The sequence below is a fragment of the Pelobates fuscus genome, chromosome 1, assembly GCF_036172605.1.
Source record: "Pelobates fuscus isolate aPelFus1 chromosome 1, aPelFus1.pri, whole genome shotgun sequence".
NCBI classification, from domain to species: domain Eukaryota; kingdom Metazoa; phylum Chordata; class Amphibia; order Anura; family Pelobatidae; genus Pelobates; species Pelobates fuscus.
In genome coordinates this window covers 452,720,948-452,743,665 of record NC_086317.1, presented here as the reverse complement: position 1 = coordinate 452,743,665, position 22,718 = coordinate 452,720,948, and the positions used below count along the sequence as shown (strand labels likewise).

The window sequence follows — 22,718 nt, the reverse complement described above, 5'->3', positions numbered from 1 at the left end:
TGTGTAATTACAATTACATTTTCTAACCAGTTTACAATTTAATTTTTTATGTAACTTAGCTTCCTGCTTACAAGATCATTTTTACATTTTACTTAGACAGTAATATATATATTTTTTTTTAAAAGTACAGTTAGCATTGCCCCAACATTGGTTCCCCGTTATTTGGGATACCTATGGGAGGGAATAAAAGGGCCCAGGACAGTGACGTAGATCACATCACTGACACCAACCAAAAGGAGCGGAATGTGGACAGGTCTGCCCAAATTATTGGCAGGTCAACCGGGCATGAATGCATGCCAGGCTGCCTGCCAGTCACATAGGACATAGTAAACACAAAAAGCGAATTGGGGGCACACCTGGAACATGTATTTCTCTACAATGGTGCTGTTGTAGAGACCAACATTTGTACAAAATAGACTAAGGAACAACGCGCACAGGAAAATACAGTTTTAAATTGCACAGGGCAGACGACTGAGGTCAGAACAAGAAGGAAGTACTGTTTCAGTGTTCTCTGCATGGTCCTGGTTCCCTTAGTGAAGCATGAGTGCATCTAATGATGCTTTTCTGAGGACAAGTCCCTGGGAGAATTGCAAGGCATGCATGAAACATATTCAACTAATATCTGGAGCTCAAGTATTCAAAATCATTCAAATCTCTTCTTCGTAGATTATACAAATAAATATATGGCATTTGTCTAGATAGTGTTAAAATGTAGATATATGCTTCTACTTTGAGTTTGATGTAAAAGATCTGAGGCCTGCTTTGGCATAATACTCTGAGCAGACTACGGAGAGTATGTTGTTTGTGTATTAAAATATTTATTGCCAGCTATTACAGCTTTTACAAAATAAAGTTTCTTACCCCAGGGATCTATTGTTTCATTCCCATTTGCATCAAATGTTTGTGTTTTGTCCTGTTATCTGTCAGTAATGTTCAATCCACAGACACATTATACTTATTATTTGAATAAGCATCTAAAATAATTATAGGTTTTAAATTAAAAAGTAAATAAGCTGTTTGACTCTTGAAACAGCAAATCACACTTCAATTCAAAATGTTATACCGTTGTCATTTTCTGTCCACCATCCATTGTATTCCATAGTTTGAGTGCAGAACATTCTAAAAATCATTTAAAACAATTTCACAACCCAAGCTTAGTATTCTCAGTTGCCTTGGTTTCTGGGAAAAAAGGTATTTAATTCTCCTAAGCCATTTCAGAATATGTATTATTAAGAAATGTCAGATTTTAGTTATAACATTAATAACTAGAAAAGCTACAATTTCTGGGGAAATTGTGTGAAGTGTTCTTGCCTCCACCAGTAGTCTACAACTGGAGTGGGCGGAGTAACTGTTATTATTTATATAGCGCATTTAATTGCAACGTTGTTGCCCAAAGTGCTTCACAGTTACATTAAAACATACATTTATAAAAACATTAGCAGGTGTACAAAAGGCCCTGTCTATGACATCACTTGCTGCCGCAGCCTGGCACTGGTCAGAGTATTTTGGCGGTTGCCATCTTCAAAAACTATACATCCTACACCGTAGAGATTAATATTGTGAGAATCACAACACCCAGACCTACATTTTGATGTATAGTATGTCTCTGAAGTATTAAAAATGAAGGCACATTTGCAGTTTAGAAATTGCCCTTCAAATGTGAGCTTTGCAGAGTGGAGTTTCAATGAATGTCAATGGACGGCGTGAGTTGCAAACAAATGGTCATATTGTGAAAACTATTCGGACTATGGCTTAGCCGTGGACATTTTTAGGGACAGCAGGGATAGCTGAACGTTTTGATAAAAGATTTGTGTAGGTGGGCTTGAAAATGAGGGAGTGGCGGCAGTTTAGAAATCATGTCCTGATTTTTCAGCTTTTGCCAGCTCCCACTCTAGCTTTGAAAATTTTGCCATTCATTCCTATGGGACCAATTTTGCCTCAAGAACAACGATATTCCGTGAACCATTTGGCGAAACGTTCCACAAAGTAATAGCACACCAATCGGGAACAATCCGCACGTTTTGGTATATTTTTGTCTATGTAGTGTAAAACTGTGGGAGGAGTTAGGGTGGTAAATTTGGCTATAATAAGAATAATAATATATATGTGAGATAACATTAAGTGGTCTTGTTATGCAAGAACACTTAATGACTGGCTTATCATTGGGGAAATTGTTGGCCCTTTAACCATAGTCTTTTTTTAAAAGATCGATTAACCCCTTAAAGATCAAATGTTACATACTGCCGTCATCTCACAATATCTCATTCCATAATTAAGTGCTCTACTAGTACTTAGTTAAGTTAACAAAAGAAAGAGAAAATAAGGAAATAGTACATACAAAGTCATGCACCCAGCGATGGAGGGGTAGAGGGATGGAAGTTCTTTCTGGATGAATATATATATATATATATATATATATATGTGCATGAACAATGACAGCTTTACTGCACTAGTCATTGCTTGTCAGTGGGGATGCTAGACGCCATTGAGTGAGCATGTGTACTGTGTGGCCATAGCATTCAAAATGACTGAGTGAGTAGAGCAACGTATCTGCATCAAATTTTGCAGTAAGCTTGAACAGCCCTCTGTGTAAACTATTCGGATGATTCAGAAGGTTTTCAACAACATTGCGACAATGCAATGAGTGCATCACAAATAAACTACCCACTACAGCCCAGATTTGGTTCCCAAAGCTATAATAACTTTTGAAAGGCAAGAGATTTCAGACCATAGATGAGATTCAGGTAAATACGATGAACCAGCTGATGGAGATTCCAACAAAGGATTTTGCAGAGTGTTTTGTGGAAGAGATGCTCGGTGTTTGAGGTTCTAAGGTGCCCACTTTAAAGGGACTGAGATGTCATTGTCCTATGTACAATGTTTCTTGTATCCTCTTCAATAAATGTCTTGATTTTTCATGCTATGTGGCTGGATACTTTCTGGACAGACCTTGTATGTGCATGCATGTATGTATATATATGTGCTGTACATATCTTCAACGTAGGATTTCACCAGGGCAAGAACCTTTTATTTTTATATGAGGAACAAGGATGAGTGCCAAGCCATCTATTTGTATATATATATATATATATATATATATATATATATATATATATATATATATATATATATATATATATATATATTTATATATATATATATATATATATATATATATATATATATATATATATATATATATATAAATACCAACAAATCTTGCACTCCACCCAAATTAAGTAATATAATGCCCGGTGCTTAATCCAAACATAAAAATATAAAAAGGATGAAGATGGAAAGCACTCCAAGGACTTCGTTTAAAATATAACTTGTATTCGATTTCCAAAAATAAAAAGGTCAACGTTTCAGCCTGAGTAAAGCTTGAGAATATCAAGAATATCTTTTTATTTTTGGAAATCGAATAAAAGTTATATTTTAAACGAAGTCCTTGGAGTGCTTTCCATCTTCATCCTTTTGATATTTTTATATTTGAATTAAGCACCGGGCATTGCATTACTTAATTTGGGTGGAGTGCAAGATTTGTTGGTATTTTTATATATATATATATATATATATATATATATATATATATATATATATATATATATATAAACAATACACAAGATCCAGCGCACTCTCCTATCCACTAAACAGCAACTTCAATGTTGACAGATTTTATTAGTTTTAAAAAGGTTTTGTTTAAAAACACCTTAACTAGGCAAAAAATAATGGGGATTTAGTTACATTATATGATCATACATTGCATAAGCCTGCCACAACGTCAATGTACCCCATCTTTGGCAGGTCCTACTCTCACAGTCTAATGTCTGCTCTTATGAGATTAACCCACTTACTTGGGGAAAAAATTCCATCTGAGGCTCTCTGCAGTACAAGACTAAATAGGGACCCGAGATGAGGCACCTGTGACAGGGAGGGGTGCAAAACCAAGGAGTTGGCTAGACTTGTACTGCAGAGAGCCTCAGATGGAATTTTTTCCCCAAGTAAGTGGGTTAATCTCATAAGAGCAGACATTAGACTGTGAGAGTAGGACCTGCCAAAGATGGGACATAGCAATACCAGGGTACTCTTTATATAGAAAAGACAGGGAAGGCAGGAAAGGGGGAGGGGTGGTCATGTATGTGAAGGATAGCATAAAATCTAGCCTAATAAAAGTTAGTGATGTGAACATAGAGTCCGTTTGGGTTACGTTAGAATTTGGTAATCACACATTAATTCGTGTAGGTGTGATTTATAGGCCCCCAAGACAAATTGAAGAGTTAGATAATCTACTAGTTGAGGAAATAGCTAAATTGACAATGAAAGGGGAAGTTATCATCATGGGTGACTTTAATCTTCCTGATGTGAATTGGTAAACAAAAATAGCTGCTTGTGCCAGGAGCACACATAGTCTAAACTCCCTACTGGGATTGTCTCTAAAACATGTTGTTGAGGAGCCAACTCGTAAAGAGGCCATACTAGATTTAGTGTTAACAAATGGAGATTTGGTATCCAATATTACTGTAGGGGAAAGTTTAGGATCCAGTGATCATCAATCAGTGAGGTTTAATATAAGAACAGTGACTGAGTCACACCACACAAAAACAAAAGTTTTAGACTTTAGAAAAACAGACTTTTCTAAAATTAGAATATGTGTAAAGGAGTCATTATCAGACTGGAGCAATTTAAATGGCGTCCAAGAGAAATGGGATTATTTAAAAGTTGCACTACTGAAGGCAACAGAAAATTGCATTAGGCTTGTCAGTAAAAGCAAAAAATTCAAGAAACCACTGTGGTACAGATGTGGCCAAAATAATAAAAAACAAAACGTTAGCATTTAGTAATCATATATAAACCCAGAGTGAGGAAGACAGAAAGATTAGGCAGAAAGAGGCTAAGCAAGTTATAAGGGCTTCCAAATCACACACAGAAGAGAAAATAGCACAGTCAGTAAAAGAGGGGGACAAAACTTTTTTTAGATACATAAATGAGAAAAGAAAAGTAAAACAAGGATTAGTTAGATTAAAAACAAAAGAAGGAAGGTATGTAGAAGAGGATAAAGGTCTAGCTGACTGCCTCAATGAATATTTTTGTTCGGTATTTACAGATGAAAATGAAGGAGAGGGACCTCAGTTAAGAAAAAGGATAAATGAGTTATTTATTACACGTGAGTTTACAGAGGAAGAGGTTCTATTTCAACTGTCAAAAGTAAAGACAAATAAGTCAATGGGACCTGATGGAATACAACCAAAGCTATTAAAAGAGCTTAGTGGTGTACTAGCAAAACCATTAACAGATTTATTTAACAAATCATTGATAACAGGAGTAGTCCCAGAAGATTGGAAGTTAGTGAATGTTGTACCCATTCACAAGAAAGGCTTTAGGGAGGAGTCGTGCAACTATAGGCCAGTAAGCCTTATTTCGGTAGTGGGGAAAGTGATGGAAACCATGTTAAAGGATAGGGTTGTTGAACATCTAAAAATACATAGAATTCAAGATCAGAGACAACATGGGTTTACTTCAGGGAGATCATGCCAAACTAATCTTATTGATTTTTTTGATTGGGTAACTAAAATTATATGTCAAAAGCCTTACTGAAATCTAGGTAAGCAATGTCTACTGCACCACCCTATGGTGCAGTAGACATTGCTTACCTAGATTTCAGTAAGGCTTTTGACACTGTTGCACATAGAAGGCTTATCAATAAACTGCAATCTTTAAGTTTGGATTCCAATATTGTTGAATGGGTGAGGCAGTGGCTGAATGACAGGCAACAGAGGGTTGTAGTCAATGGAGTATATTCGAAGCTTGGGCTTGTCACCAGTGGGGTACCTCAGGGATCTGTACTTGGACCCATTCTCTTTAATATTTTTATTAGTGATATTGCAGAATGTCTTGATGGTAAGGTATGTCTTTTTGCTGATGATACTAAGATATGTAACAGGGTTGATGTTCCAGGAGGGATAAGCCAAATGGCTAATGATTTAGGTAAACTAGAAAAATGGTCAGAGTTGTGGCAACTGACATTTAATGTGGATAAGTGCAAGATAATGCATCTTGGACGTAAAAATCCAAGGGCAGAGTACAGAATATTTGATAGAGTCCTAACCTCAACATCTGAGGAAAGGGATTTAGGGGTGATTAATTCTGATGACTTAAAGGTAGGCAGACAATGTAATAGAGCAGCAGGAAATGCTAGCAGAATGCTTGTTTGTATAGGGAGAGGTATTAGCAGTAGAAAGAGGGAAGTGCTCATGCCATTGTACAGAACACTGGTGAGACCTCACTTGGAGTATTGTACGCAGTACTGGAGACCGTATCTTCAGAAGGATATTGATACTGTAGAGAGAGTTCAGAGAAGGGCTACTAAACTGGTTCATGGATTGCAGGATAAAACTTACCAGGAAAGGTTAAAGGATCTTAACATGTATAGCTTGGAGGAAAGACAAGACAGGGGGGATATGATAGAAACATTTAAATACATAAAGGGAATCAACAAAGTAAAGGAGGAGACTATATTTAAAAGAAGAAAAACTACCACAACAAGAGGACATAGTCTTACATTAGAGGGACAAAGGTTTAAAAATTATACCAGGAAGTATTACTTTACTGAGAGGGTAGTGGATGCATGGAATAGCCTTCCATCTGAAGTGGTAGAGGTTAACACAGTAAAGGAGTTTAAGCATTCGTGGGATAGGCATAAGGCTATCCTAACTATAAGATAAGGCCAGAGACTAATGAAAGTATTTAGAAAATTGGGCAGACTAGATGGGCCGAATGGTTCTTATCTGCCATCACATTCTATGTTTTTATGTTTCTATGTTTTGACCCGTTCGGGTCTTTCTCAATATATTGAGAAAGACCCGAATGGGTCAAAACGTCGATCAAACTATATGTAAATACCTATACATATTAAAAAGGAATTTATTCATTGAAGACCGCAGAGTGCATCTCTTATTGTGCTGTATATATATATATATATATATATATATATATATATATCAACATTATTTTCAAGCCAGGTGCTTTTAAAAACGTTTTAACATTGTGAACTTTAAAGCCGGTGCTTGGTTAGTAAGTGCACTAAATTCTGTAAGATATATATACATATATACATATATATCATCCAGATCACCGATTATGCTAGTGAGATTGAAGAATTTTGAAGAAAAGTTACCTCTCAATTGATTAACAAGAGTAGAAGCTGAGAGTCTGGAGGACAAAACCTTAATTGAAAAAATCTCAAGCATGGTGATAAAACTCAAATATACAGGTATCATATTACCAGTTACAAAATCTTATAAAAAAAAAATTAGAGATTAACTGGTTTCAAAACGGTCAAAATTATTTAATAGCTTTATTCACAAAACCACTTAAAGAAATGCTAGAAGCTACACCAATGTAAATCTCAAAGGAAGGCCGAGACTATACAATAGAGAAAAATGATAGACCCATCTCACTTATTAATGGGTAAAAATCTTTGATTTTTGTCTGTGCCTGGTGATGTCACATAGAATAAATCCTGACCATAGCCTTGATTCTATTCTATTCCAAAACCCATTCGAAAATTATCAACAGTTTTTTGGATAATATTTTTATAGAATTTCTACTGAATTTAATGCCGTCTATACTTCTTGCAGCTGAACCCAATAAAGGCTGCACGAAAAAAGTCAGTCACATTTATCTGCTTTTTTTAATGACTACCTGTTAATCATTAAAAAAAAAAGAACTTAAATATAAGCTTGTGTGGATCAAAACCTACCCTGTGTCCCCACTACTCATGTAGTCATCTAAACAGTAATCAGCCAGTGGCTACTTACTATCATAACACACTAGTAACTCAGCAACTATAAAATACTAGTAACTTGGCTCAGTTTGCCTGTACTATATCAATTTAAAAGTACTGACGAGTTTATTTAGAAAGGTAGCAATTGTTGCAGAATTGACAAGGAAGTTGTAAACTTTAGTCCAAAGAAGTCCAAATTCCTAACATTCTTTATCTTATTATTTACATCTTTGCTGCTCTGCCCACAAACTTTAAATTTCCTTGTCAGTTCATCACAAATCCTGTTTTAAGAAATCTCCCCAAAAAAGGTATGTTTATTTATAACACTATATGCAATTTTCCAAAACATATATTTGGAAAATAATAAGTAAAAAGATTTTATGGACAACATTTAGACCCCAGTATCCAAAATAGAAAAATTCTCCAAATCAATCCTATTTTTACTTTGTTTGTTTTTTTACCTTCAATTTGAAATTCACTTTGAATTAGTTTTAAATTTCCAACAATTCTCATAGAGTAACCCTGTATGTAAAATTTAAATTAATAAACGTTGTTTTTGTGTGTGTGTTTCTGTATGTGTATATGAGTGTACATGTGTATGTGTTTGTATATGTGTGTGTTAAAGGGAAACTATAGTCACCAGAACAACTACAGCTTAATCATTCTGGTAATCATTCCCTTCAGGCTTTTTGCAGTAAACACTGTCTTTTCAGAGAAAATGCAGTGTTTACATTACAGCCTAGTGATAACTTTACTGGCCACTCCTCAGATGGCTACTAGAGGTGCTTCCTGGGGCCGTGGTGCACAGTGTGACTGACATTCAGTGTCTCCACTCTCTGCATGCAGACACTGAACTTTCCTCATAGAGTTTCATTGATTCAATTAATCCCTATGAGGAGATGCTGATTGGCCAGGGCTGTGTTTGACTTGAGCTGGCTCTGCCCCTGCTCTGTCTCTTTGTCAGTCTCAGCCAATCCTATGGGGAAGCATTGTGATAGGCTCAGACCACCACTTATGATAATGTCAGCAGACAGCAGGCAGTTCAGGGGCAGAGAAAGCAGCTGCAAACAGCAGCTGAATACAAGTAAGATTTTACTATAATTAGGGACCATGGGGGGGGACAGGGATGCTAGGTCATGGTTTTAACACTTTAGGGTTAGGAATACATGTTTGTGTTCCTGACCCTATAGTGTTCCCGTATGTTTATCTAGTGTTCATAGATAAATTCTTCACATTTTTATTTTTTACACAAGAAACAATTAAATTCTACGAAATGATCTCGCAAAAACGAAATCTGGATGTATTTAGTCAAATCAATTGTGATAGGCTCAGACCACCACTTATGATAATGTCAGCAGACAGCAGGCAGTTCAGGGGCAGAGAAAGCAGCTGCAAACAGCAGCTGAATACAAGTAAGATTTTACTATAATTAGGGACCATGGGGGGGACAGGGATGCTAGGTCATGGTTTTAACACTTTAGGGTTAGGAATTCGTAGAATTTAATTGTTTCTTGTGTAAAAAATAAAAATGTGAAGAATTTATCTATGAACACTAGATAAACATACGGGAACACTATAGGGTCAGGAACACAAACATGTATTCCTAACCCTAAAGTGCCAGCAGACAGCAGGCAGACCAGGGGCGACAGTGGTGACGAAACGTTTAGTTATAGCGAAAAAATCTGACCAAAATACATGGTTTCTAAGTAGCCTTTTCAAGTCATTATTGCTATATAGACATGTCAGGAATCCCAGAGAGACCGTATAATTGCTACTAATGTTACCTTTTATTCATCTCTCAAGGCATGAACTCACACAATGATCTCTAATGTTCTTGTCTAATATCATCAGGATTTTCTATTAGATAGTACTTCTGCCATGGAGTTTATATACCAGTGTTTGTTTCAACTAGTCATAAAAAAAAACAGGGGAGAAGAGGCATTAATTCCCATCACTGATCACCTTTGATCATATAAATAAACACATACATGGGGCACAGTCCTGGGGATATAGGACATTCGTAGAAAGGGAGAAGCTACCCTAGCTTTAGATGGAAATAAAATACTTATTATCCTTTCCTTGAAGGGACACTCCAGACACCCAAATCACTTCATCTTGTGAAGAGTGTGTCCTCTTTGATTTTAAACAAAGTGCAGATTTCAATAGAACTTGGCATTTTTATTAAATAACCTGGTTACACCGCCTGGCTGTTAATCATACCTGTCTCTTGCTCTCTCCTAAAGGACATCACTAGACTCTCTCCTCCAGCTCTGCTTCACTCCCACCTTATTTAATTGCAATTTCCTGCCCTATTGTGTTTTATACCCCACCACCTATAGACTGTAAGCTCGTTTGAGCAGGGTCCTCTTCAACCTATCGTTCCTGTAAGTTGTCTTGTAATTGTCCTACTCTTGCTCTCTCCTAAAGGGCAGCACTCTACTCTCTCCTCCAGCTCTGCTTCACTCCCACCTTATTTAATTGCAATTTCCTGTCCTAATGTGTTTTATACCCCACCACCTATAGACTGTAAGCTCGTTTGAGCAGGGTCCTCTTCAACCTATCGTTCCTGTAAGTTGTCTTGTAATTGTCCTACTTATAGTTAAATCCCCCCTCTCATAATATTGTAAAGCGCTACTGAACCTGTTGACGCTATACAAATGGCAATAATAATATTAATAATCAGACAACCAGTCCTGTTACTTCCTGGTTTGGTTAGCTCCATAGAACTAAATTCAAGAGGTGGCAAAAGGTCAGAACACCTGCCTTCTCATTGAGCTGCATTGGGAAGTCTGATTGTATAGTAAGTATGGGGTGGTGAAGAAGGGAATGGCTTGCAGTTGCTCCAGAAAATAGATATGCAGCATTTTCAACATGTTTTAAGATATACTCCCAATTACACAATTAGTATATGTGCTAAATAGTGATATTTTTTTTGTTTGTATTTGAGTAGTGGAGTGTCCTTTAAGTAAAAGTTGACTTTAAAATAAAGAGTCCCAGGTAGATTACAAAACCCTGTCTTTGTGACAGAAGACAGTAAAGAAAAGATTAATGAATTATTCAACTTACAAGACAAACAAGGAGCTGGAAGGGATATTTATTTCTACAAAGAGAATTGAGTGTGTGAGGGACATATTAGAGACATCATAAGATGGACTGCAGGCGGTGCATTTAGGATGTGTGTGTTCAAAGCATGTTCTTCTTCTTGTATGTGTATGACATAAAATGGTTTTAGAAGAACTATGGTTATCTCAGCAATTCTGTGTGGTGTTAATATACTCCTTTTTATTGTTATTCATAATGTGCCTGTATATTCCACAGTACTGTAAAACAGGTAGACACGCAGACCATACTTCCAATAGTTGCAACAAGACAAGCTGGATGACTCCTGCTCAATGGAGCTTTTAGTCTCAATCAGGATGTACATTAACCTACCTGTTCCAGTCATTTCACAAGCAATGGAATGCTCACAAGAATCACATTCTACATTGCAGTTACTTTCCCAAAAGGCTAAAAGGGTAAAACTGGTTCCGTACGCGCTCTTAAGTCATCCAACCTGGATCTAACGAGTGTTGTACAAGGAGAACATTTTACGCTGATCTTTACATGCTGTTTATTCTCTTCCGCGAAATGTCCAAACCAATGATCTTATTTAAGTGTTAATTGAATAGAGGTATCTTATGATCAAAAGTTTAAAATCTAAATGCTCACACTGTTCCTTTTTATATAGATCAATACTTGATCACTGTGCTCAGGGCAGCCGTGCACTCCATCTCATATGACCTTGGTTTAATGAACGCTATAGAGCACAGTAGTTAACTGTTTTCCTTAGCATGTGATTACTATGATACTGTTATGTAGATAACGCTCAGTTGACTTGGTGATGGGGCTCTGCAGACCATGCCACATATTTAGATTCATAATATTTTTAAACTGGCTATTTATTCATCTCTTTTCCAGCAAACGTCCTCTGCAGATTTAATGATTAGAAACATCCTTTTGGTGCATGCTGGGACATACGGCTGCAGGGTTCAGACCACGGCTGATAGTGTATCAGATGAGGCGGAACTACTTGTTAGGGGTGAGTATGCAACCATAACTCATATCCTAAGCATGCTTCCCATCAGTACATTATTGTTGCTTTAGAATGAACCTTGCCTTGCATACTTGAATTAGCTATTTCAACTGTACAATGTTAAAGTATGTTACATTTGTCTTGTTTGTGATGAGTACTTCTTTTCTTAATAATTTTAATTATTTTTTTCAAGCTCGTACATGGATCTATAAACTACATGATTTTATCTACGGGGAATACACTAGTTCTTACATTCTCAATCTGTTTCCTCCCCCAAATGATTAGTAAGATGTTGAACTTTTCTATGAATGCTGCTAATGGTTGATATAGAATGCAAATTCTCAACCTGTTATTGGACATGAAGTCATATTATTCTCACTTGGTACCTGTGTGGCTCAGATTTCCCTGTAGAACTGACGCTATCAATCTCTAGGCCTCAATGTACAATAAATGTACTGTAGTATCATAAGTGATAGTGCTTAAAGGAACACTCAAGGGTCAGAAACACAAACATGTATTCCTGACCCTATAGTGTTAAAACCACCATCTAGCACCCCCTGGCTCACCTTGCCTCCCTAATTATAGTAAAATCTTCATTGTATTCAAGTCTGCAGTTGCTGCCTCTGCCCCTGGTCTGCAACACAGCTCTGGCCAATCAGCATCTCCTCATAGAGATGAATTGGATTAATGCATCTGTATGAGGAAAGTTAAGTGTCTGAATGCAGTGGAGACACTGAATGGAAGTCACAATGTGCAGCACTGCTCCTGGAAGCACCTCTAGTAGACATCTGAGGAGTGACCACTAGAGGTGTTCATAGGCAGCAATGTCAACACTGCCTTTTCTATGAAAAGCCAGGGTTTCCAGCAAAAAGCCTGAAGGGAATGATTCTACTCACCAGTGCAAATATAATAAGCTGTAGTTGTTCTGTTGACTATTTTGTCCCTTTTAAGTGGCAACGTCAGTGTCTGGGGACTTTGCTGAATAAGCAAAGACCCTCGACGGGGACATCACCACTGGGGAGCCAGTGGCCAGAGCGGGCTTGCCTAGACCTGTCCCTCAAGGGCATCACCATCTGGTTCTTCAACACCAGGAGCCAAAGTCACTGCTGAACTTTTGTGCATGCACATCTCTGTACATCTCTGCAGACATCACTCGTTATGCGTAGAAAATATAAAGAGACAAAATAGTCCCAACCTTTGTCTCTTGACTGGGTTGGAATTTTAGTGAAATTCCAATACAGTCAATATGAGTATTTCATAAGATTATATCTTTATGAAATACTAATTATTATATATTTTTTTTGGGGGTGGTGCGAGGGTGACAAAGAAACATATTGCAACATTAAATATACATCACACTCAGACATTGCTCATTCATTTATTTTTTCGTGGGGCCCTGTGAATCAATAATGGCTAAGCAAGGCCCTTAAACTATTGCAATATCATTTAAGGTGGAGGTAAGCAACATTTGTCTTTTAAGATGCTGTATACACAATCGTCTATGCTCTCATTTACCCTGAGGATCTATGTTAGTCTCATAGGAGATGCTACAGATTGCTGTCTCGCTGAAAAGTGTGTTTAGTGTAATCACGGTTATTATCTAAAAGGGGTCTATGGATAATTGACAAGGGAATTCTTTAATTTTATGTCAAAATATTTAAGAAGAAAAAAATAACAGCGATGGAGAGATATCAAAATCAGTTATTTTTGCCTAAAATTACAGAATCGCTATGAATTAAATATCCGATATGTGATAATTACTTTGCCAACAAGTGGAAATATATGACCGAGAATGACAATGTACTTGTCTAACATGTATAAATGAAATTTTTTTTATTTTTTTTAATCTGTTTGCAGCATTAATGCCCTTGTTAATTCTTCATAATTCCTTATTCAGTGATTTGCCCTAAAATACTCATTAAGTGATTCCACAGCCCATCTCATGCCTTTCTTTTTCTTTTGCAGTTCTTTTTCTATTCTAATGTACATGTCAGCAAATTAATTATATGTGCAGGCCTCCCGATAAAGGAACACTATGGGATCAGGAACACAAATGTGTATTGCTGACCCTGCAGTGTTAAAAAACCATGCTAGCCCCCCATTTTCCCACTTAAATAACTAGAAAACTTACCTTATTTCCAGTTGCTGTCTCTTCCCATGATTCACCTCCTTATCTGACATCATCAGAATTTGTGATCTCAGCCAATCACAATGCTTTCTCATAGGAAAACATTGGATTGGCTGAGATAATCAATTCTGATGGTCTCAGCAAAGGAGCCAGGCCAGGGGTGGAGCCAAACGCTGCCCTAGCCAATCAGCATCTCCTCATAGAGATGCATTGAATCAATGCATCTCAATGGGGAACATTCAGCGCCTCCATGCAAAGGGTGCAGCACTGACAAAGGAAGCACCTCCGCCTGAGGAGTGGCCACTAGAGGTATCCCTAGGCTGTAATGTAAACACTGCCTTTTCTCTAAAAAGACAGTGTTTACAGCAAAAAGCCTTGAAGGACTGATTATACACACCAGAACAACTACAATAAGCTGTAGTTTTTCTGGTGACTATAGTATCCCTTGGTCTGCAAAAATGTTCATTTCCTAACCCACTACAAGTCTGTAGAATGTGTAAGACAAGGTAGGTGAGTGTAGTTAGCAGGTGCTTTCACTGCACTTTCCGTGTTCTCTTAACGGTTGGATATACGGACTGGAATCCTGCTGTAAAAGAAACAGTGGAGCCTTTGGTACTAGCTATATGAACCCTTTTTTCTTGCCCAGCTTGGGATTATCATGATCCAAGGGACCTGCTAAATCAAAGTCCCAGTAACTATAAATGGCCTTACACATAGAAACATAGAAACATAGAATGGGGCGGCAGATAAGAACCATTCAGCCCATCTAGTCTGCCCAATTTTACAAATACTTCATTAGTCCCTGGCCTTACCTTATAGTTAGGATAGCCTTATGCCTATCCCACGCATGCTAAAACTCCTTCACTGTGTTAACCTTTACCAATACACTGGTAGTTCATAACTTAATTTTAGGCAAGGCATTGGCCACATATCTTATTATAGAACTTGTAATAACACGTTGGCTTATCATCATTTTTCACATGGTATTTTTTTAAAATTCCTAAATCCCTATGCACATGCCAATAACTGGAGTTTTTTTAGTATCGCTTCAGTGACCATTGGAGCATAGGCTCACCCGCCCTGTCTTGGCAAAACTTTGAAGGTGAGTCCTTGCTGCTTTAAGCTAAAAGGCAATATCTCCAATAAGACAGAGAGGGGTATTTTTCTAAACCCCTATATACTTATTAACTCTTAATAGGGAACTTATGGAGTGGGCGGCCATACTATAACATGGATGTGGGATACAAAAGCAAATACAAATATTCAAAATCAAGCCCAAAGCTCAAACTTCAACTACTCCTGGAGGGCAGGAACAATTGTAGCACACATCAGCCTCGATACATAGAATAAAAACAAAACAGAAAAAACCTTACTTGCACACTATCGCAAATTCATGTGCACATTGAATAACTGGAGGTATTTTAGTATCACTCCAATGGTCATTCATCTGACACTTCAAGGCAATTCTCTTACTTGAGTCCCATACTAACAATTCACCTCGCTGCAGAAGGGGTTAACTCTTACACACTTATTTTTCTTATTTTTTTTTAGCACTAAGTAGAACACATGGGGTCGGTGCCATTCTGGAAAATACTATACTCGCTAAATTGCCATTTTTAGGATAGATTTATTTGATTAACAATGATGTGTATCATTATTTATGAAACAGTACTCTGTGTCAGACAGACAGACAACAAGTGAATTAAATAAACAGACAACAAGCGTATGAAATAAACAGACAGGCATAATTGACAGATATTGGACAGATTAACTCACAGTCCAGTAATAGGATGAATGACACACAGACCTTTTTAGCCACATTTTGGCAAAAAGTCCTCAAGACAGTATTATGAAATATTAAGATTACATTTGTTACTCTAAGACCGAATTATGTTTCCATTCCTTGAAACAATATCCTGACTATTTTAACAGATCACCTTAGGCTCTACAAATCATTAGAATTCTTTCAATATATGCATAGCTGTCTTAGCAGCTATAGTTTGAAATACAATATTAATATATTTTTGTTCCATGTAAATGGACTTGCTTAACAAAATATTAAGTGCCTACATTAGTTTTGTGAGTCGATGTTAAGTTCTTACATTTTTCCTCAGGAAATCCATAAAGTGAAGTACGTTTGATTTAGTGATAGGATGTAAAATCCCACGCTGAAAGGTATATAGCATTTTAAAGGGTACGTGGCAAGTTAAATAATGGTAATGTGAATAAAGACTGCATAAAAATAATGCAATAGGACTACACATCAAATATAATATACAGCTCCAAATAAATAATTGTATAATGTAAGTTAAAACTATTCTTTGATTCTTTTTCTGTTCAATTCTGTTCATTAAATTTGCTAGATCTTCTTAGTTCATTAATATATACTAACATTCTTGATGCATGGATGGCAGAGAAAGGTTGATTTATTCACTAATCAGTTAATTTCAGGAAGATAACAACCAAATCACATAGGTGAGCTGGATATTTTTTTTTTACTTAAAGGGACACTATAGTCACCAGGACAACTACAGCTCATTGTAGTTGTTCTGGTGAGTATAGACAATCCCTGCAGACATCTTCATGCAAACACATTTTCAGAGAAAAGGCAGTGTTTACATTAAAGCCTAGGGACACATCCAGTGGCCACTCCTCAGATGGCCACTGTAGGTGCTTCCTGGGACAGTGCTGCACAGTGTGCAACACTGACGTTCAGTGTCTCCATGAACTTTCCTCATAGAGATGCATTGATTCAATGCATCTCTATGAGAAGATGTTGATTGGCCAGGTTGGCGTTTGGCCCCGCCCCTCACCTTGCCTCCTTCACGATCTTAGCCAATCGAATGCATTCCCCAAAAGAGGCAATTGAAAGAGGGCCAGCGCAATGGACCCACGTGGCACTGAAAATAAGGTACGTTTGAACCCTTCCTAAGAGGGCTAAGGGGGTGCAAGACACCTAAATGGTGGTTTTAACACAATAGGGTCAGGGATACATGTTTGTGTTCCTGACTCTGTAGCGTTCCTTTAATTTCAGTAGGTCACTTGTCAATTTACAACACTTCACATGTTAGTAAATACATCCCCAGGTCTCTCATTTATTCAAATGACACTGTGTGACAAATAAAGGAAAAGAACCTTGCAGAAGGTTGAGTTAAATGTTACAATTGGTATACAGCAACTATGCAGCACAGATCTAATTGTCTGTTGGGTTTTATTGGGGGTTAAAACTGGAATGAATGTCATTAACCCTTTAAGGACCAAATGTTAGCATGGAATATCTTCCTTTTAACACTCTTCAGTTATAGCCCAGTTATAGCTCTGCTGTCGTTAACTGAGCAAGTCATTCCATTTTGGAATGTGATCCTTCAAATCAGATTGTTATGAGGTCACAGAATGTCACTGGTCTGCAAAACGAAACTGTCAGTTCTACTATGTCACTGTCCTTCAACCTGTAAATGCTATTGCGGTGTTTACTGGTGTGTTTACTGGTGTGAATAAGGTCAATTAAAAATACTTTTCTCTGTTCTCTGTTGCACTTCCATGTTGCCACGAGCCTGAGCAGTCAGATATCTAGCAGAAAATTTACACACAGCATTTTCTCCAGTAATGTCGTACATGTGTATAGCACTACATAAGTTATCTAATTTATCATTATGTAAAAGAAACTGAAATAAACTAGGAAAAATGTTAAAAAGATTTTGGTGTAACCTATATCTAATGTTTAGTTGAAGGCAGTTATGAAATGAGCATTGCGAGTGAATTGGGTTTGGGTTTATTTACATATATATATATATATATGTGTGTTGGTATGGAAGGCAAGTTGCTTAGATTTTGTCCAGATGGGAGATACCATGACAGGGCTAAGATTCTGTGGGACGTCAAGATCCAACAGACCAGCATGTACTGGCCAACCAACATGACATTGTGGTGGTAGGCAAGAAACAGAAGACTTCAGTGGTGGTGGATGTGGCAATACCCAGTGACTATAACATCACGAAAAAGGAAAATGAGAAGGTGGACAAATACCATAGACAGAAAGAGGAGCTAAACAGGATGTGGAACGTGAAGATAGTAGTAGTGTGATAGTAGCCCTTGGGGCTGTGTCTCCTTAAGTTGGGGGAGTAGCTTCAACAGATTCCAGGTGGGACATTGCTGTCCAGAAGAATGCAGTTTTACAAATAGCTACGATACTGCGCAGAACCCTCAGACTCCAAGGCTTCTGGTAGAGGACCCGAGAATGAGGTTAAGAAAACTTAAAATGTTATATATCTATCTATATATATATATATATATATATAAATTCAAAATAGAATGGCTGCACTCACGGAAATTCTTCGGTTAAAATATAACTTTTAATGGAATCACATAAAAATCGACGTTTCAGTCCAACCTGTGGACTTTCATCAGGATATATCATCATTAAGAACATTGCTGTTTATATAGGCATACAATCATAATAATACATTAATTGAACAAACATGTGTAACTCACCCCAGGTGCTGTTCGTGCATTGCCAGCGTCCTCCCCGACCGAGTGCGCATGTGCACCAGTGTACTCGCCCCCACCGTGACGTAATCACGCCACGCTACCGGCGTAGTCATGGAAACGCGGCTTAATCAAGTCCCACCTCTATAGTCATGTGAGCTATCAATTACACATATGTGAATCACCCCAAGTGTCATTCATATATTGCCGGCCTCCTGTCCGGTCATGTGCGCACGCGCGCCACTGTGCCCGCCTCCAACGTGACGTAATCACGTCACGTTACCAGCGTTGTCATGGGAACGCGGTATAACCAAATTCCGTCACCATGGTGATGTAAACTACCACGGGTTTGCAACTAGAGCTAGAGTGATCAATACTCAAACATGATGGATGAAATATATAAAAGCTAAAGTACATGATATAAAAGTGCTAAGTGGTAAAGACATTCCTTTTTAAATATAAAACATAAAGTGCATAGTATTAAGGGCAATTTTTAATTTGCTGCTATAGTAATTCCCAGTAATACTGCATAGAAACAACGTGTAATTATGCCTCCATTGCAGAGGTCTATAAATATAGATACTGTGTATACTTAAAGTGACAAGTGCAGAAATAAAACAAAAGTGAATTAAACCAAAATGACAAAAGTGAAAAAAACATTAATGATCCTATCCATATATACATACCAGCACATAAATTCATATTAAAAAACTTTGACAATATGAATGGATGGCAATAGGCACTCTTTGTACCAGGGGATTATACATGGATCTAACTAAACTCATATGTATATGAGTAATCAGTAAAAATATATATATATCTCTATCAAAAAAGATTATTACTATTAAATAGCATTATCATATACTTACTGTACCATGAACCCCTTATTTATGCCTCCATTCGCACGTCAACACTTAAATGCTAAAAAATATCAATGCATAAAGTTTATACATAAAAATTATTTAGAGCAAGCAAGCTAGAGTAATAAAAAATTATTATTCACAGAAACGAGTATAACGGCAGTGTAACGGATCACCTGGCACCCCGACTTGGTACCTCCGTTAATGGATGCTCCTAGCGCTTCCTGAGGACTCCAAGCACTCTGGCAGACACCATAATCACCGAATCCGAGAAACCTTTTAAATTCTCCCAAGCATATGAATGCTGTAGACCATTGAATAGGAACCATACGAATAGGCTTGTACTCCTAGCAGTCAACTGGAACAGCATGCAATAAATCCTTCCCCCCCCCAATAATGAGACGACACATCACTTTGAGGGTAAAACAGGAACTCTGGACTGGCTCATCCAGCCTGGCTTTTATTACACTAATCCACATACAGGCCACACCCAGGGGGAGGCATAAAATAACCAATCACATACATGGTTCAGCCACACATTCCCTCCCCTCAGATAAACAGTTAAACCAATTATTACATACAATAAAGATACAGTTTTTACACACACACTGTAACTTTAAAACCATACATCCAATTTCAATAAAAGTTGCATATTCAGACTCAGCATACATCAAACATAAACCCTTCCAAAAATCAGCCAAATCCCTCCAGTGGATCAAAAGTTAGCTGGAAGTCCTTTATGACCGACCGCAAGCACAATTTCCTGCCCAAAACAGTTCCATAGATTTGGGCTGTGCGGTCGGTCAATTTCATGCGAAAAAACGACTAAGTCCCATTTCGAACGGGACTTAGTCTCTGGAGCTGCAAGTTCCGTATGGAAGAAGGTAAGGGTCAGCGGTGTTCGGCAGAATGTGTAGCCGATTTTAGTTCCACAGAATCTTTAGCATACACCGCTGACCGCATTCGAATGACCAAAATGGCCGCCGCCACGTGTTCGGCTGCCGAATGGCGGCCATCCAGCGCTCGGCAATTAACCTGCAGTAACCTCACAGCCTGGGAGGTAAATTGCCTGCACACTTTAGCTTCTGGGTGGTCCGCCTGTGTGGTACTTGGTTCAGTAAGCCCTATTTACTGAACCAAGAAGGGAAGAGCCAGGAACAAGTCATTTTAAAGGTCTGGGGACATAGTCTTAAAGGGACATTGTTCACCAAAGTTACAAGATGTCCCCAGACGGTTCTTAAAGGGCCATACACACCCAATAAAAGTCCATACGTTTTCAGGGGCCATAGTCTTAAAGGGTATTGTTACCCAAAGTCTCAATATGTCCCCAGACAGTTCTTAAAGGGCCAGCAGCAGTACAATAAAATACCATTCACTGTGCTTAAAGGGCCAGTAGCCGCCATATAAAGTACAATATGCCCCAAATAACCCAGGGGCCATAGTCAGTAGGTAGGAGGCTAGCAAACAGGCTTCTCCAGGGCCCAGTGGCGAGGTTGGTTTCGCCACAGGCAGTGATTCATTTAACCCTTTAGGTGAAACAGTATCTAATTCATGAATCCAGAAAGCCTCTTTATTTAGAAGTATCTTCCCCCGATCACCACCTCTTCTCGACAATGGGATATGGTCAATTGCCACAAATTTTAATGTGGCCAAAGGGTGTCCAAACTCTAAAAAGTGTTTTGCCACTGGTTTATCTGTTCGACCATCCCTGTAAGCCAGCCGGATACTGGAGCGGTGCCCCCTGATGCGTTCACAAATGGCAGTTTCCGTTTTGCCAATGTAACAAAGACCACACGGGCAATTCAACTTGTATATCACGTGCGTTGTTTTGCACGTTATCGTAAACCTGATGGTATAGGTTTTGTTACTATGTGGGTTATTGAATTGTTTGGCCGGAATCATGTGACTACATGTGACGCATCCAAGGCATCTAACTGATCCCCTTATCTGTTCTTTAGGTGTACCATGATAACTTGCTACGGGATCCGTGCGCACTAGCAAGTCCTTTAGATTTTGATTTCTTTTAAAACAGATTAATGGTGCTTTCTTAAATTCCTTTGGCAATGTTGTATCACTTGTCAGAATTTTCCAGTTTTTCTTAACCGACGCTGCTACTTGTGGTGACACGGGTTGATACATCATGGGAAAAACTAGTTGTGTAGACTCCTGTTTCTTCCTCTCATCGGCGCGTGCACTCTGTGCTTCTTGAAGCGCTCTATCGAGAATACGGCTATCATAGCCTCTTTGTAAGAATCTGGTCTTCATCTCTAGAAGTTGATTTCCCATGATTTGAACATCCGAGTTGTTTCTAATCACTCTCAAAAACTGTGCCTTTGGTAGCGAGTCTTTGAGGGCTTTGGGGTGTGCACTCTGGTAATGCAAAGTAGTGTTTCTATCTGTGGGTTTTGTGTAGAGTGAATACTGCAAGCCTGTTTCTCCTACCTCAATCTGGAGGTCCAGGTAGTGTATTCTATCACTGCTCATCTCTACCGTAAACCTGACTGGTGATGGTAGTTGGTTAAGGTTCTCAATCATCTCTTCTGCATCCTCTCTTGATTTATTCCATATAATAAGCAGGTCATCTATAAATCTATGGTATGATGTGATACTGCTACCATATCGTTCCAATATATGTGTCTCTTCATAGATGAACATGTACGCGTTAGCGTACATGGGCGCCATGGGTGACCCCATTTAAGTTCCTGCTATTTGGAGGTACCACATGTCTTCAAATCTGAAGTAATTATTCTGAAGCACAAAGTCCACAGGTTGGACTGAAACGTCGATTTTTATGTGATTCCATTAAAAGTTATATTTTAACCGAAGAATTTCCGTGAGTGCAGCCATTCTATTTTGAATTTGGATATTTTGAGCCCTGGTAATGCACCCGGTTTTTTGCAAGAACTAAAGGACAGCTTGAGTGCAAGGTACTATATATGTTTTTGTTTTAGGAGTGTGGGCTTTTTCACTCCAACCTATGCACCAGCCAGCTTAAATTATATGCATTTTGTGCAATAATTTCTGCAATATACTTGCATTTAAAGCCATCAGAAGCAATTTGGCAATTTTTAGTAATATTTTTCTTTCATTATGGATGTATTTTTGGAGCAAGCGGGAGCATATTGTACAGAAGCAGAGACTTTATATTTTTCACAAGAGGAGGCTGCAACTATTTTATGGCAACAGTCTGGCACTGACCTACCCCATAATTTGTCTATAAAGGATGTCTATGTTAAGCTCTTACGTCTATATAGAAAACAAGTGAATCTGGACTTGCACGGTACTTTTCTATCTGATTATTTCAAGTCTAAAAGAATTCCAAGAGGTTTTAGAATCCACAATATACCAACGATAGGAAGAGCCAAAGCAACGGTCTGCAGAGACTGGACT

General features: G+C 38.0%; 1 protein-coding gene across 1 annotated transcript in view; it reads left to right on the top strand.

Moving 5' to 3' along the window:
* CNTN5 (contactin 5) overlaps positions 1 to 22,718 on the top strand; it is a 1,203,952-nt gene that overhangs the window by 1,068,257 nt on the left and 112,977 nt on the right. The window contains exon 17 of the mRNA XM_063430510.1: positions 11,741 to 11,861. Within this exon, the coding sequence (XP_063286580.1) occupies positions 11,741 to 11,861 (121 nt within the window). The remainder of the gene's footprint in view (positions 1 to 11,740; positions 11,862 to 22,718) is intronic.